The sequence below is a fragment of the Nothoprocta perdicaria genome, unplaced genomic scaffold (genome assembly GCF_003342845.1).
Source record: "Nothoprocta perdicaria isolate Ctin4 unplaced genomic scaffold, notPer1 scaffold_20, whole genome shotgun sequence".
Taxonomy (NCBI): domain Eukaryota; kingdom Metazoa; phylum Chordata; class Aves; order Tinamiformes; family Tinamidae; genus Nothoprocta; species Nothoprocta perdicaria.
The window spans coordinates 4,541,851-4,559,800 of NW_020455205.1; the positions used below are offsets into that span (position 1 = coordinate 4,541,851).

Here is a 17,950-nt window from a genome sequence, read left to right on the forward strand (position 1 = left end):
ACTGACATATTTTATATCAAGAATGCATTCTAACAAAAAATAAAAATGTGTTTTAACTTCACTATTGAGAAGTCTTCCTTATTTTTAGCTTGAGGTTTTATCTTATGAACTCATCATATGAACATATGAGCTTGTCCACTTACAGTCATTTCCCCAACTACTTAATATATCTATAGGAAATTTTTCATAATTAAAGACAAGGATGAACAAAATAATTCTAAAATAGGTTTCCCATCCATCAAGACTTATATTTATGAAGTCTTATACATTGATTTTCTTAAACACAGGTTTCATCTGCTATGCTATTATGTTTTATCATCTTTCTTACCTCAAAATTGATGTCTGCTTTTCTTTAAACCTGGTTTCACTTCACCATAGTCTCTACTGTAATTAATAACAAGAGGCTTACAGTGCCTTTTGTTAATATAGAGGTTGGTTTGTTAATAAGACCCAATGGAAAGAGCATTTACGTAATGCTTTCTAATTCATGGTTCTCTAAAACTTTGTAAATCTCTTTATAATTCAGTGCTTGATTCACATACTATCCAACAGGTTTTGAAAATGTGAACAGAAAAATAAATGCGCAACCGTGCCTCCTTGCCACAGGATAACAACAACAAAGCCATCAAGAACAAAAACTTCAGACAAAGTGTCAGACTGAGAAAAAAAAAAGCCCTTCAGTAAGTAGGCCATCTCTGTGAATCACACAGAGCAACAATAAAAGAGAAAAAAAAAAAGACAAAAAAGAGGAGAAAAGAGAGCAAGAAGACAAGTGAAGAGCAGGATTTGCAATTCTTCTAGCAGTCATTCTATGCTACTCTCCTTTAAAGTTTGGTAGCCTCCTTTTCGAGTAAAATCTAACTGCTAAAATCAGCTTGCAAGAAGTATGTTTATTCAAATGTTTCAGCTGAGATGAATATTTTCATGTTACAGCTTTTATTTTCATTTCAATGAGTTCTTCTACTCGCGCTAGAACACTTTCTATTAAATCAAATGTGAAGAGAGCTGAGCGTAAAACCTGAAATGACAAAGGAGATTAATGTTACTTTTATTGCAGCAGTGATTTTCTTCATCAGCTGTACATGCATGTTTGTCTCCAGATCCAAAAGAACATTTTAGTGCTTCTGACTTTGAAGGAAATGCACTCACCTGAAGCTGCATTTCAGTAGTCATCGCGGGCAGCTTTTCCCCACTAACAGTTACAGAACAGACTGTGTTAGAACTGTTTGAATCTGTAAGAGAAAAGACAAAGAAAAAACATCCTGTTGTTCCACATAACTTTTAGAATTAAAAGAATATTTAAGATATTGTCATTCATTCATTAGCATTCCTTGCTAGAAGTGCAAACCTAGGGATTGACAGAAGGCTGAGGAAGGAAGGTGCTGGACTTCAAGGGGAGCACAGTTTGACCTGGAAGCCATCTCTGAATTTTATTTAGCATATGACTAAACAGTCTATTCCTGGCACTACTGTTTATGAAGTGGAGTGCTAGACAAGTTATATAATACAATAAATACAGCTGCAGCAATTAGTCTATTTTCTTGTACTCCACAACAATTTTATATAGCTAAAATGCAACTTCAAGTCATAAAATCCTGTCACTCTGTAATATTTTTTAATACTCTCACATGCAGAGAGATAGTGGAGGCCTTGACTTGATGAATGTAGACATTAAATATTTATTTTATTAAGCAAAGGCTGCAGGCTCTTCTTTTTCAGGCAGCCTTCTTGTAGCAGGCAGAACTACAAGGGCAAGTCTAAAACCCGAGGCGGAAATTCTTACATTCAAACTGTTTACTTGAAATTTATTGTAATGCATACAAAAAATATACTACAGGAGAAAGACTAAAGCCTTTACCTACAGGTTGTCTTCAGAAAAACTTCTCCTCAGTTTACAGCAATACAGGAGGATAAAACTGGGGCAAAAAGCATTACTTTTTTGGTAGCTGAAGCAAATTCCTTGGACTATCTTAATTATATTGGAGTCCACAAGGGAACAGAGGATCTGACATACAGAGAGATGACCTAGGGCAGCTGTAACCGTAGTTCTCCTTCCCTATAGGATATGTACATCTAGAATCTGACTGTGTGTCAGATAAACACAAAGCAGAAGGTAATCCTTCAGGCTTTGAGAGACTACCTACCTGTTGTTTAAATTATTTCTTCTGTAATAACAATAACAATAACCTCCCCACAACGGTTATGAAAACTAAGGGACAGTTTCACAAAGAGACTTAGATATCTCCCTGCCTAACCTTAAATCAAAAGCACGTGTATATGTATATGGCTTTATCTGGTAGTTTAATGTCAAACAGACCTAACTTCATTGCATTCGTAAGGTTTAAGAATGTGATAAGAGATAAAATAAGTTCATTTTTTTCTGACAAATTAATAGTATCAAGTACAGAAACTATGGAATTACTTAGAAACTTGAAATAGTCTGTACAATTAAAAAAAACCCCATGATCTATATAACATTTGCCAATTGTTTACAGAACACGGAGAACAAAGCTAATATAGAAGAAAACAACCAACCTCTTCTGTTTTCTTTCTTATTCTTTATTTCTGCTTCATAATGAGCCTTTGACATATTGAGTCCTACGCGCAGCGGTTTTAAAAAATTTTGTTCAATCTTGGCAAGCATGGTCCAGACCCCAGTCTATTCAAACAGAAGAGAGAAGGTTAAAAAGTAAAGCTGTGCAATGCTAAGTTTTCAGATGCACCTTTCAGGTGCAAGTAAATATTCCACCTTGTAGACTTCACAAGGCAAGACAAGCTGCTTTCCTATTCCTAACCTTCACCTCACTGTATTTTTTAACCAAAAAATGGCAGTTAGTACTCGAAGAGTGCGAGGATTTGATTGAGATTCCTAATGAATCAGAACTAAAAAAAGTTTATTGTTATGCTTTGTATTAATTTGTGAGCCAAGGCAGAGTAACCAAAGAGCTAAATGAACCCTTCTCTAGTTTGGGATGGGTGAAGGAAAGAGTTTACAAAAGTCAAAAAACAAGAGGGGCAAAGAAAAGAAGCTCAAAAAGAAGCTGGTTCCCGGTTATGCAGTATGAGAAAATTTCTCTGCTTTGGCACCTTAGAAGCTTTCAATTAAAAAACTGCAGTAGAAGAAAAATATAAAGCAAGTCTTTGTGTCTTTACATCTAAGAGCCATTTATGAGACTCCTTTCTTCAGGCAATGGCCTTAAAAAGCAGTGTAGGGAGGACAAAAATAACAGTTCTCAATGGTAAAGGGTATTGTGGATTACAGGGGAAAATGCACCAAATTTTAATGTCAAATGATAAAGTTAATTGGTCTAATAAAAAGACTGGTAATTACTTCCACTTGAATGGCGCTTCAATGGCAAAGTAACCTTCCAGAAAAATACTCATTTTTACGCTCAGTTAATAAAAGCACTTGCTACAGAGCAATCAAAGTATCTGACCCCGCCTTAAAGAGCAGGTAGTTTATGAGCAGTTTGCTTATGTTCCATTTGCACTATAGGAAGTGCAATAAATATGAATAAGAACATGCAGGGCTGAAAGAAGCAGCCGGAAGAGGCGACGCTCTTTTCTCATGAAGCCAAAGGGAAATGCTTCATGCCAGACAACAGGCAGCGTTCCTGCAACCACTGTGCACTCCTTTGTATAGATTTTTAAAAGTAGTAAAGGAAGCTGTCTCTCTTTCTTGAAAGAGCTAGGCATTATAAAATTTATATGAAACCGAGCAGACCATAATGAGCACTTAAATAGAAATCACTCCATAAATCTGAAATATGGATAGAGTCTATCAATCCTAACTAGTTACATTAAGAGTAAATTAGAAATGTATTAGTTGAAGACTATTATTATCCTTTTTCCCCACAATTGTTTTGGTGAAGAATTAATTACTATTTTATCATCATTCTATTTAGACCAGTAAGATCACTAAGCACATACTAAACGTGTACTCAAACTGAAGTGCTCTGAAAATGGATCAAAAAAATTCAGTATTTTAAAAGAAAGTGATTTTTAAACTGTCAAGAATATCAGTCACTGATTTTTAAAAGTATTTTAATGCAAAATCAAAGGAGATCAGATGACATTGTCATCTGGTAAAAAAACTGACTGAACTGCATGGATCAGAGGGATGTTGGGACATAATAATGAAAAAAAAGAATAAACAGAAGCTGCATTTGTTAGTTGAATAACGGGGCTTTCAGTAGTGGAATGAAGTCTGAAAACAAAATATGAACAGTTCTAGTGGCTTTTCAACGTGGCACAATGCAAGCCAGAGGCACACAAAATGATAAATCAATTGCTAGAATATGGAATCCTTATGTTGACCTAGTTAGAAATGTACACACTGAGCTTTCCCTTGACTATCCAGGGACACGTGGCCAGCAACTGCAGCTGGACAGCAAAACCCCAGAACCATCATAACACACTGCGTTGGAAAGCCATGCAGCAGCTAAGTGGCAAACACTTACCTGATTATCATATTCGCCATCCTTAATCATTAAGTATCTCAGCAGGTTTAGTGATGCCATAATCCTGTGAATTAAAAATATACTATTAATCATTTAAAGTACAGTTTTACATTACAGTATTAATAACTTGGATTGTCTAATAGCCAGGCATCCTAAAAGCATCCATTTACACAAAATGCAACCACTCATCTCCTGAGCTCTCCTGAGCAGTATCGGCTGATCCAGAGCACCAGAGTACAGGAACTTCCTTTTTACAACACAAGTTGACACTTTACAATTAAGGTTAATACTGGCAGCAGACCAGAGAGGGTTAGTGATTGTGAGGAAAAGATTTTATGAAGAGATTGAACTGTATTACAGAATTTAAGAAACTTAAATTTAAGAATTTAAGAAACTTCATTTAAGAATGAAGAATGAATACAGAGCTTACTAACTTCCTGCATTTCATCTTCTCCCTCACTCGCACATTAGCATCTATGATTTTTCTTTCTTTTCTCTTTCTCCAGCACATGTGCTGGAACATCTTTTTCTTGTTTCTGATTATGTGAGAAACACTCATACTATCATGAGGGAGGGAGCAAAGAAACAGGAATACCCAAAAAGATGTATACCTTCCCCCTCACAAAATGCATCACTGGCAATCCAAACAGCAACAGCTCTCTTAGAAACAGCATTACTGATTTTTTACTGTGAGCATTTTTAAAATATCGCTTTTACTTTTGTGCTAATTTTTAGCAAAAGTTATTGATATTTCCAAATAAAGAGCAGCACTACTTCCAGTTATGGATTGTACCTGTGGGATTTTAAGGAGGTAAGTGTGCTTCATCTGAACACCATTACCCTGCTAATTTACAAGCCCAATCTTTACTTGCAGTAGAGAAAGACCCTTGTCCTATACATGAGATTTTTCAGATGCATTTCCAGTTATTGTTTTATTTGTTAGTGGCAGTATTGCTGTTCAGGTGCTTTCGTATATATTCACTGTTTCTATCACTAAAGTAATTTATCACATTTTTTTTTTCTCTCATTTCTCCAGGTGCTAAACTTCCTTTCTTGCTTCTGCAGAAACCTGACAAACTCCCACAACCCTCAAGGAATTATGCTCTACCTATTAGTTCTGCAGGGATGCAAAAGGAATATCCTTCTCATTGTTAACCTCAAAATAATTGATTGGGACATTTTTTATATAGAGTCAGTTGAAAAGATGGTTGAAATAAGTGATGAAAACACATTGATACATTCAAGATAGTTTGACATTTTCTTTGAGATGATCGAAACCCAGCAATGTTTCTACTCGTGGTTACAGCTCACCTATCTGAATTTTGCAGAAGGTCTGTCTCAGCACCGTCAGGAAGCAAAAGCACTAAATCTAAAAGGGAGACCAGGTGATGTCCTGTAAACCAGTTGTTGTCACCCACCTTCTGAAAAAAAAAATACAAAAAGTTCAGCTGTGTACAAAATATAAATCTTAAGTATTAACTATAGTATGGGGGAAACAAAACAAAATCAGAAGTGCAAGTATTTTCTAGTTACTAAAGGTGATCAAAATAAACTAGTTTTCTCAAAAGGAGACATATTCCTCTCCAATTTGTTTCTCCATGCCAAAATGTTCTTTTTCAATTCATCTGAATGAATTCTCCACCTCTTCATCCTATCATCATCATCAACATAGTTAATATTCGTTTACATAAACTTAACAAATGGTATTAGGCATTCTCTTTTTATACTGAAGTAAGGAACAATTAGTTACCTTTACCAGCAAGTGTATTTGTATCATGACAGTATTGTGTCATACCATGTCACAGCACGCGTTCCTGGCTTTGCTTTTCAAATGCTAAGGTCAGGGAAAGTAATTGTGGATATAGACGGAGAAGACTAAGACTAACTAGGCAGAAAAACTAAGAGTTGCTATTGCCATTCATTTATTTCATTACGTCCACAATAAAATTTTATGTAATAAACCTAGAATATTCAAATTTATATGATGAAATTCTGAAAAGATTTATCTTTTAGACAGCCAGGAAATGCTACAAAAATAGTATCAGGAAAATTTTGAATTTGCACAATCAAAAACTTCTAGTCTGAAAATACCATTTTAAAAAGAGTTTTTATAATATTTATCTTCTTCACCCCTGGACCATTCAATATACAGGGTTAACTATCATTTAAAAAATAGTATTACATTGGAAAATAGTGAATTAACAGCCTGAATGTGTTAAATGATAAAAATGCTAGCATAAAATATGCATGAATATACCACATTGACCCATTTAAATAAAGGCCATATCCCTGCGAATCAAATATGCTTAGGAAAAAAAAGCCTCAAGTAGTGAAAAAGAAAAAAAAAAGACTGAGCTAATTTATTTTTAATTAAGTTTTCTGACTTTATCATCTTTCTGATGATAAAATATGATTTAAATAGCTTTGATTTGGCTCAACATTTTTTGATAAATTTAACATTTGTGAGCCATTCTATTATAATGCTGACTGTTCCTATAAAACTCTATGAAAAATTTAATCAATCTGTCAGGACTTCAGGGTTTAAATTATGCTGGAGAAATGAGAAACTGTAAAGATAAAACCAGATACTGAGTGGTTCCTCTTTACCTTAAGAACATGTGTTTCAAGTACAGAAAAGGCAATAACCTGTTGCTAAAATAGAAGACCATACAATTACTAGTATATATATAAAATTATAATGTAAAAATACATATGCAGAAAGAAGCTAAATTAAAACCTTTAACTATATCATTTCCCAATCTTAATCTAATCATATTTTTCATATTTTTCAATGCAGTATTTATTTTTAATTCAGTTAATTTTAATTATTTTTAATATCAGCTGCCCTGGGAAGTGGTGGAGTCACCATCCCTGGCAGTGTTCAAGAAATGTGTGAATGTGGCCCTGAGAGGCAGGGGCTAGAGCAGCTGTGGGCCTGATGGGTTTACAGCTGGACTCGGGCCTGAGGGTCTTTTCCAACCACAACGGTTCTAGGACTCTCTGATCACTGCTTAAGCTATACATAGCTTATTAACATTAAGTTATACATATTTCCCTAACGTAATACTTGAGAGAATTTTTATGTGGCAACTTGGTCTTTTAATGATAATAGCCTCACCATTAATGCTAAGTGAATCTGATCTTTTATGTTTTTAATAATGTATCCTTCCACGCCAGCATGGTTGCTTGTCTTCAGTAAGCATCTGGAAAACAAAATAGAGAGATTATGCTCTGAAAGCTATCAATAATAGTTAGCTCAAAACTTAGGTGATGTTATGGCCTTATTGATGAAGTTAGAGTTCAGTCAGCATTTTTGACATATGTTTGAAACTTATTATTTAGCCAGAAATTAACATAATAAATCTGTTTTCCCAGGTAACTGCAATGATTTCTGAGACTTTCTAGGCAACTAAATTGTAAACAAATAAATAAATCCCACACTATGATATTGCACAATCTACAATAACCCGGATGCATACCTGAATAATGTGTATTTTCCCTCTGCATCGAACTTGTTTATAAACAACTGCAAAATATTTAAACTTTTCTTCCGCTAAAGAAAAGAAGAAGATATACGATTTATTACAATTTTTAAAATTCAGCATTTAGCTCATTCTAAGGGTCATCTTACATACCAGATGCTCTATGGGACAAAGGGTCATAACTTTCACCAAATTCTGCAACAAAACAAAGGAAACAAATTTTAATTATGTTCAGTTTAATTATCCTTGCATTAAATCTAAAACCTACTTAAAATATATATATTTTTTAAAAAATCATGCCTATGAGAAGACCAAATTAGAGAAGTTAATGTTGGCTTTAGTGTCTGAAAGCTATGGCTGAAATAGAAGAATACTATCCTTCTATTGCTCTGGCCAAATAAGAATTCAGTAAGGTATCAGAATTGCAAGGAAAGGGCAAAATACCAAGCATGACAGATGGCACAACTGTCTTTCAAACAAGACCAGTGCCTACCCTGGCTGAGCAGATTATATATGCACTAAATATATTTTAATTGTCATTGAAATTTCATGCTCTAGCATTTAGGAAAGACCTACTTGCAAGTTCAACACAGGAAAACACTGAAGCCTTCTGATATGTTTGTTATACGCTGCCATTTGAGTTACACTTTCTAAGTAGTCTATTTTTAGACTCCACATGGAACAAATCTACTGTGACCAGTAACATTTAGGTGCCTGTTTCTGTTGAGTGTCACAAAACATAGGCCTTGTTTCAATTTAAACAATTTAAACAATTCAAAAAGAATATAAGGAATAATGTTATGTTTTAAATCAATTAAGTTTAATCAAATCGTTGCTGGTGCTAGAGTAATGGATAACTTAAGAAAGACTTGACACTGACATTGTATCGAATACACGGGAGTAAAAAAAAGGAATAATGATACCTCCTGCTTTGCAGAAGAACAATCAGAAATATTTAAGTTTTCAAAATTCAAGTCTAAAAGAAATTAATATATGCAATGAGGTTTCAGGCAGCTGAAAACACAGAAGTATGCTTCCAACTTTACAGTTTTTCAGTTAAGATACCAGAGAAGGAATTCTCCATTTACGTAGTATTTATGACAATATTTCACAATTGCACAAGCAGATAGCTGGGGCAGAGCTGTAGCAGCAAAAGGAGGTGGTGTAATCCCTCTCCTGCGTGTGGGTTGGGAAGAGAAGCCTTTTCTATGAAAATTCCTTCTCATCCTTCAAGGAGAAGCTGCCTCTGCTTTACATTTTTCTTCATATCTTCACCTCTTTCCCCATTGTGTTATATCAATGTGAAAGGCTGTCACTGGCCACACAGTGAGCATGATCGTTTCTCGTGAGTACTGCTGCCCTATTGAACAAGCAGAAGGCCCAGAGCTAGCGTGAAGCTGCTGGAGAGTAAGAACAATTATTGCACATGGCAGATACCGCATGCATGACAGGTTTTGATTTGTCAATATAAGTACAGATATAAAGGCTCGTAATATGTCCTCTCTTAAATACCTCAAAAATTGCCAGATATGATTTATAATCAAATTTTGAAGACTTCTAGATGCTTCATCTTATTACCTGAGGTACAGTAATAAAATTGCTGAGTTCTAAATACTGATGGAGCAGGCTATTATCTTCCATTCTTAATAACACACTCTCAAACAGTTCCTGCAAGTGAGAAGAAAAAAATTGAAATGCTTAACACTTTACAGCTAAAAACTCCTTTGCTACAAATGCTTACTCATGTATACAGAGCTCCGAGGAATTACAAACATAAATGATAACGGTAATTTAAAGATTTATGCAAATGTGAGAAGTTCAATAAATGCAGAATAATTTGCAAAACTGAAGAACACCTAATTAAGCCTCAAAATATTTCTGAAACTGTAATCAGAATTATCATCTGAGCTATCATTTGTACTTCTGCTGGAAAGGAAAACTAAAAAGATTTCTACTCTATAGTATTCTATAAGCACTATTACTTAAATTGGGAAGAACAAACATTCAAACAATGAAAATTTAATAAAGCAAAAGAAAACTTACAAGTCCTTTGGATAAGACAGATTCTTCAGTTCTAGAGGAAAAAAAATAGACATGAACAAATTTCAGATGCATACTGAAAAAAACCCACTATTTTTATTTCAGAAGTAGTAAAAGTTCGAGAAGAGATAACATAAAGCAACCTGGCCCTCAACAATTTCGCATTTTTTCCTATCATCTTCATTACTCTTTTCAAAAACTTGTAGAATATACAGGACTAATGGAGAGGCTGCAAATTTGAATCATGTCTTTAAGGTAAAAAGTAGTATTTCTTCTCAGTATTTATTAAAGTTTAAAGGCACAAGCTCAGGTCCCACAGGTATCAAGATATTAATTAACAAAAAGAATGGAACTTTTCCCAGAGGATTCCATTTGCACAGTTCCATAAGCTAAGGGGAAAGACAGCAAGTGCTAATATGAAAAGACCATTTAAGTTTTATTTAAATTTTAACAGGAAATGGTAAGCAGTCATAACAAGAAACCCTTTCTCTAGCAGTACTAGAAGTGTTTGGTCAACAGTGCCACTTCCAGAATATCAAATAATTACTTTCTATGACAATGGAAAAGTATGGTTTCCTCTAGAAAGCCTGACCTTTAATCAAATAGCATAGTCTTCTTTAATAGTAACCTGATTGTTACAGAAATACAAATAAATATATATTCCAATTGTTCTGCATTGTATAAATGCTCTTAGTTTGGCATTTTCAGAATAAGGCTTTTAAAAATGATATCACAGCAGAGCTGAAAACATTAACTTAATACTTAGGACAACTTTTCATATCTCTGCAGAAAAAAAATAAAGCCATCATATTCTGCAATTCATCACTTGAATTCTCTGCTTAAGAGACCTCTCCTGGGCATACTTGGTATATTCCAAGTTTTATTCAATTAAGTATCACTGAAAAAAACAAAAAAACCACCAGATGCGCACATGCATGCACGCACGCGCACACACGCACAGAGTAATACAGAAATATACACTAAGATACACAAAGGAATCCCACATTACTCAGGACACCAACTACGACATAAACCTACCTGTTCAACAGGACTTCAATGTGTGCCATATTGCATTGCAGCAGGTACGATGGACTAAAAGAAAAAAAACACATTTATATTAAATTGCATAAGCCATGTAGGTGACTTGCACAATTACACATTTTCATACAGCAGTTATTTAATATATTTGATAGGCTTAGCGTGTTTTGAGAGTCAGTAATTCAAACTGCTGTAATTCTTATGTGGCATCCATATATAAATATAAAATTGAAATATATGTTAATTTTCAATGTATCACTAATAATCATTTTCTTTAAAACACCACCTTGTGTACAATTAAGTGATGTGCGGAATGGAGTTTTACTTATGCATATAATATGAGCTAAATAAAATATAAACTCATAAATGTTACCATAAAACAAATAAAAAAATACAGTTTTCCATACCTATTTTTAAATACAAGTTTTATTCTACTCATAAAGACAATTCAAAGCAAACACTTATCATAAACGAGTAAGAATAGCTCTTACCTAAATACCATAGGAAAGTAATCAATACCAAAATAGTGAACAAACATCAGATATGACAGACATGCCAAAGACTCTGCAGAATTCTTTTGTTCTATGTCTGCAAACTCCTTGTTCTCCCAGGACTGACTTCTGTCTTTATGATGTGAAAACACTAATTGTATTAATTCTCTCATATCTTGTAAGATGTCCTAAAAAAGAAAGTCAGGTTGCACATATTCATCTTTAAAAGTTTCAAGCCTCATATTTACAAAAAAAATCTCTTACATAGTAAATGCTATTGAAGATACTCTATGACTATTTATGATATATATGCATACACACACACACAAAAAAAAAAAATCCAGGAAAAATACAATTGTGAGAAAGATGTTATTAGGACAGGAAAATCAGGCACTCACATATTGGCATAAGACAAAGTCTGCAAAGCCCTGGTTGTCCCCATGTGCTACCAATAATAATGATAACTTTATAATCACATTATGTCCCAGGACTCTTGCATTTTTCAGTTTACAGAATACTTGTTTAATATTTTGCTCTCTCTTCATTGTTCAATAGGTGACACAAGGTGTATCTACAAAAGGCAAGATGGGCTTTAAAGGTAGAATCACTCTATAATGCCTTCTTTTCCAATGATGCATCAAATAGGAAAAGGAGCACTTCACAAATGTTAGCATATTCTCCCCCACACATTCCTGTGAGATTTTGAGATTGCACAGTTCATACTGCAAAGATTGTGGAGGAAGCAGAGACTGAGGTTAACTCACTGTTCTGGGATTATCCTGCTTGGACCTTTCGGAGAATTAGCATTACATAACATGTCAAATATTTAAACCGTGGCTCTACTGAGCTTAACAGCAACTATCATTACTAACTTCTATAAATAGCTAGAGCAATTTAATACAGGTAGGGAAGGAGAAGAAAAAAAAAGTGTTTTGTAAAAAAAAAAATTGTATAAAAATCTTGGTATTACATTATGCTAAAGTAGAAAATGGGAAAAGTAGGAATAAAACAAAACATTTTTTCAGAGCAGCATTCAACCATCTTAGCCATTAGATCATCTTCTAATAATCCCTGTCTCCTTTACTGTACACCTTACAAGTTCAGCATCAAATGAAGTAAATATTTTACAGACAACCCTGCTCGATTCACACAGCAGTTCCACCTAGTGCTCTAATCAAGACCTCCTGGGGAAAAAAATGCATGCAATCACAAGTAAAAAAATCTAACTACACGAAACAAAACAAAACAAAAAACAGTTACAGCAAAGAAACAGCTGCTGATTCAGACAGCAGCCCAAATGGGATTAGAGAGAAGTAAAATTTAGTCTATGAGATGTACTGGTTCTAGAGATGGGATCTGAAACTATTCCACATCTTTCTCAGAGTAAGCACCATCTTACAGGTCCATGTAAATTCTCTCTAGAACCAATGGTAGGGAATTCTGAACATAACTGGTTTGGCATACACTAATTCATTCTGACTGCACTTACTATAATTTCAGTTGCGAAGTGTCTAAAGGGATGTTCATCACTGCTTTCAAGTTGGTCAAGTTGAGCTGTTAGCAACGGGTATTTAAGGCTTTTCATACAGCTGAAATAGAAAGGGGCAACGCTTAAATAAAATCACCAGAAAGGTCATAAGTACAGACTACAATGATGTCAGAGAGGACCAAAAGTAAAGTCTATACTCAATAGATGCTGCTATTCCTGGTATTCCAAGGAGCATAAAAAAAGAATGCCCCTCTAAAACCTCCACTTAGACTTCACCTCCAGAATGGGATTATCCTTGCTACTGCAAGCTTGAAAAGAAGCAGAAGACAAGTAAATCTGCTCCATACCACAGTGACTGCTTTTATTTTTTTCTTTTATCATTTTCCTGTATTTAAAAATTATTTTTTATTATTTTTCTTTCTTCTTTCCTCATTTCACTTGTTTTTGAAAAACACAGCATTAGTTTATATAAATCAGCGGCATTATAAAACACTAGCAAGATGATTTATTTACTGTCTGTGCAATATATTCCAACTGCATTATGTTACATTATGGCAATATATGAGCTGATATACTCACAATTTTAGTAATTCTTCCTTCAGCTCCGTATCATTGCAATCTGATGACTTTTCCATGTTTTTAACAACTTCACTCACAAAAGGTTTAGCGAAGTCCACAACAGCATTACAACATTGACAGAGACCGAGCTTATCTTCTTGTACTTGTTGTTTTGTGTAAGGTACAGGCAAAGGAGTGAGCTGATTCATTATCACAGCCAAAGACAAACCCACTGAGTAGGCCTTCTTGTTCTGAAGTTTGAAAAGCACTGAAATAAAGAAAACAGTTCAAGACACAACATTATTACTTGCTGGAGGAAAAAAAGTCAACAACAAAGTAATTGCTTAAGAAAGTCTTTTGTTTCAGTGGGGGCAGGAGAATGATGCCTGAAAAGACATGCACAAGTATGTCAAGATTAGCCAATACAATCAGTCAGCCTCATATACTGCAGTTAACATGACCAGTGTTGATATTGGCAAATAACTACTAGAGCACATACACCTTTCAAAATCATGCAAGAAAGTGAACATTACCTGTCTGCAAAGGCTGAAGCAATAACATGACAGTTTTGCATACTTGCTCTCCAGAGGTCTGCTCAATCTGCTCAAGTAAACCTAAAAAAAGTTCCTTTGCGTTACATAGCTGCAAGGAAAGAACATGGCTTATTTTTTAATCATCATAGACAGGAACTAAAAGCCCCACCACAAACAAATGGCAGCAAAGAAGCTCTTGTGCATCAAAGAAAGCAGATCCAAACATCCAAAATAATCTTTAAGGAAAGCAAGTAAGATAAGTACTTGTTAACGTCTTCTGTAGAAAGCACATGTATGTGCACAGATTAAGGCTTATTTTCCTACCACATCAGAACCTAATCAAGATATAGAAGCTATGGCAGAGGCTGACTATAGTGGAAGGCTACCAAACGACTTTCTAAAAGATGAGCTCTGTCTGCCTTTTTCTTCACAGTAGCTTTACAGTTCTTTGTTTTATCTAGTAGCTAATTTCACAAATGTTGTAAGAGGTTAATTATCTCTCCGATACTACCCTTGTTTCTAATTCAGATGAAATTCAGGCCAAATCAAAAAGTTAATATGCAAAATAAGGGAAAATAATGGAAATAAGCAAAAAAGCCCAGGTTAAAAGACAAAACAAACAAAAAACACAGAACAACAAAAACCCTTTGGTACAATTACTGCCTTAATGTATTTCAGTCATACCTGCACCAGCAGATCTAGTATCTTCAGGCAGTGTTCTCTGTTATCATCTTCCTGTTTATACATTAAAATACATCTAACAAGAGGACAAATGAGGTTCCAACCCATATTCTTGATGATAACCTGCAAACCAGATTTTCAGAGAATAAACCAAAACTGCATAACTTCTAAATACAGAATACCATGCACACAAAGGCCAAAAATGACAATAGATCAATGCACTGGTTGTAATGAATAACATGATAATGCCACTGAAAATTTACTATCTATTATAATAAATCTCTGTGCACACTATGTGTCTCCCCATATCTGGCAACATAGCTGCATATTCTCTATAGTTTTCTTCTGTATATTATTTCAAACATCCTGATATATATTTCCACAAATTTGTTAGACAAAACATCTCAAATAGGACTAGGTAGAGGGGTTTTGCTGGTTTTTGATTAGCCAAATCAAGGAAATAAATACTGTTGCACAATATTTTGTCCATGGAACAGCTCATTTCTTCAGTATCTCCAGTTGCTTTTCAGATTCTCTGAGATTATAACCAGACTGTGAACTTCAAGTAACACTGCCAAAAAATCCCATCCTTTTAGACTTTGTATTTATCTGTATTCAGTGCAAACATGTTCTCCCAGTTCCCCAAACTGCCCCAGTTCTATTAGCATCAGCTTAGCTAGCTGCTTGCTCTTAAAAATCTGTCCAATGTTATTTACATCTGAAATACTCTCTCCTGCAACAGAGGTCTGTCCACTGACATTTTCTCATCATTATGAGCTAGCCTCTCTTTTTCTTTTCTGTTTAATTCACTGAAAATCAGCTCTTAATAGCTTTGTTAAGATTACCATGACTTGAGTACACAAGCTGTAACAACTCATATTACTAAAATAGGCACTTATTATGCACAACTGATTGACTACTCATATGTGCACACTTAATCCACAGTGGAGGTAGTTTTCCTGCTTCATACACAGTTTTATCTATTTCATAGTGTGTTTACCACACAGCTGATATTTAATTCAAATCTAAACTCACCTTATTTTTCTCATTTTGAACTACTTCTAATAACTGAGCTGCATATCCATCTTCTAAACATTTCTGGCCTGCTACCTGAAATAAATTAAAATCTTCTCCCTTGAAATCAGCTTCTTCCAGAATTTGCTAGAAAGAAAACATCCATGTTTAACTACATATTTATAAAATAGGAATTTAAAAAAATAAGTAAACTTAAGTTTTAATTTCAAAGTTGAATGAAATGTCATTAGAACTTTTCTTGTATATCATTTTTTACATACTAAAAAATCACTGAGAGCTACTACAAAAAAGAAAGCAGTATTTCAACAGTATTTTCCAAGTCCAGACACAGTGCATTATTTAAGATGCTTTCTATAACAACCTGCTAGTGTTTTCCTTTACAGACAGTTACTGCTAAGTGAAACAAGAGCACATCCTCCTCTGAGAGGCAGAAGTCACCACAGAAGTATCTTGGGACAAGCACCAAAAAGAAGGCAATGACACATGACAGCTAAAGCCAGCAGCCCAGTGAGGAGCTCTGCTAACAACTGTCCTACATTTTAAGGTGATTTTGCTTTAAATTACAGTATATAATGACAAAATTACACTGCTGGCACCTACAGCTCTTATGAGAAGTACTTACGCATCGTTGTATTATGGCTTGAAGCTCATCAACAGCCATTGTAGTTTGGCTTTGCTCTTCCGGCATTTAAAACTTCTGTTATAAATTTAAGAGAGTGCACTATTGAACCACACAAAGTCAAAACAGAGGTTGAAAAATAATCACATAATCACAGTATCAAAAAATGCTAAACAGAAAAGTGACAGCAATTAATACAAATATTCTAAAGGCTGAACGACAGAAAAGATAGGAGCACCTTTAAGAAGCGCACGCTATATTATTCCGCCTCCTGCAGTTTACTTGATGGAGCCTACGTTCTGTGCACAGGGGAGGATTTTCCAAGTGCTACCAGGGTCACCGTGGGAAGCCAGGAGGCCTCGGCTCCTGCGCGGACGTGCCCCGCACGCCGCAGAGCCCGGGCCCGCGGCACGGCAGGCGCGGCGCCCCGCGCACATCTGCCGTGATCACCCCGATGGGACGAGCTCGCTGCACGTGCGCACCTCAGCCAACCGCCGTGCCAGTCTGTGTTTTCACACAGAAACCAGCATTTTAGTCCCATAGGGATTACACGCGCAGAATTATTTACCTCCTTCTTCTGCTAGTTCAGTGGCCTTTTAGCTCTAGGCACTGAAGTTGCTGTTGACAAAAGTGATTAGGATAAACATCTGAGCTTAATTCAAACTAAAACAAACAAAAAAAACTCATACCAAGCTTTGCCTAGTCTGGGCCATGACTTGCAATAAAGTTCAGTTCAATTTTCTCACATGGATGTCACAGCAGTAGTCACAATCTTCATATTTTACAGCAATTCCACAAGCATAAATACGGTTATATAATCACTGTGTCCGTATACGCACGGATCACTTGGAGGAACAGTTCACTTTCAGGGAAATATCCAAGCTTTGTATTTACAGACATCTCAATGTATCATCCCTCTTCCCCTTTGGTTTGACCCAGCTAAGGCAATTCCAAGATACCTAAGCTATTCTGACAGCTTACAAAAATCAGTCGACCAAAACTCAAAAGTTCACCTTAACCTATCGAGCACCTGTATGAATTTTACCATTGAATGAATAAATAACTCGCTGTTCTCAACCAACAATCTCAGCATTTCTACCTTGCTACGAGGCAGCCGTGTCTCTGGCCTGAAATTTAATTTGGGATTCTCGGGCGCTGCCTTAGCACAGCCCTGCTTCATGTTACAGCATCTTGCTAGCTTGTCCCCGCACTATTTAAACACGCTCCTGGACGCCGACACTGCCGCCTTTTCAGCGCCCAGGACCTTTTCACACATTTACAGCCCAGGAACAACCCGAGGAGCCGCCAGGATTTGCCCAGCTCAGGCCCTAGCGCTTAATCCCCTCCGTGGCGAGCCCTTCCCAGCGGCTTCAGCCGCCTCCGCCGCCCCGAGCCGAGCAGCTCCCGCTCCCGCCCCGCAGCCGCCGGCCCGCCCCGAGGAAGCCTCTTCGCCCCTCAGCCCTGCCCGCCGGGCCCATACGCGGCCCCACTCACCCGCGCGGAGCGCGCCACGAACCCTCCCTC

At 35.9% G+C, this 17,950-nt stretch overlaps 2 protein-coding genes across 4 annotated transcripts in view; one reads left to right on the forward strand and one right to left on the reverse strand.

Annotated features, from left to right (window-relative positions):
• Positions 1-45: 45 nt before the first annotated feature.
• Positions 46-17,617, reverse strand: GLMN (glomulin, FKBP associated protein). 3 transcript variants are annotated; one of them, XM_026037885.1, is made up of 19 exons: positions 17,116-17,617; positions 16,430-16,504; positions 15,808-15,933; positions 14,776-14,895; positions 14,092-14,200; positions 13,580-13,826; positions 13,001-13,100; positions 11,512-11,699; positions 11,021-11,074; positions 9,986-10,016; positions 9,521-9,610; positions 8,096-8,137; positions 7,940-8,013; positions 7,579-7,663; positions 5,772-5,881; positions 4,461-4,524; positions 2,536-2,659; positions 1,150-1,232; positions 46-1,018 (listed from the first exon to the last, which is right to left on the reverse strand). In XM_026037885.1, the coding sequence occupies exons 2-19, from the start codon at positions 16,493-16,495 to the stop codon at positions 923-925; spliced, it is 1,809 nt and encodes a 602-aa protein (XP_025893670.1). In that variant the 5' UTR covers positions 16,496-16,504; positions 17,116-17,617; the 3' UTR covers positions 46-922. The 3 variants fall into 3 exon arrangements, with proteins under 3 accessions (XP_025893670.1, XP_025893672.1, XP_025893669.1); XM_026037887.1 differs by having other exon boundaries at positions 5,772-5,878; positions 16,995-17,617; XM_026037884.1 differs by having other exon boundaries at positions 16,995-17,617.
• Positions 16,712-17,950, forward strand: part of RPAP2 (RNA polymerase II associated protein 2) — a 32,585-nt gene continuing 31,346 nt past the window's right edge. The window contains exon 1 of the mRNA XM_026038023.1: positions 16,712-16,900. Coding sequence (XP_025893808.1) covers positions 16,712-16,900 — 189 coding nt within the window. The remainder of the gene's footprint in view (positions 16,901-17,950) is intronic.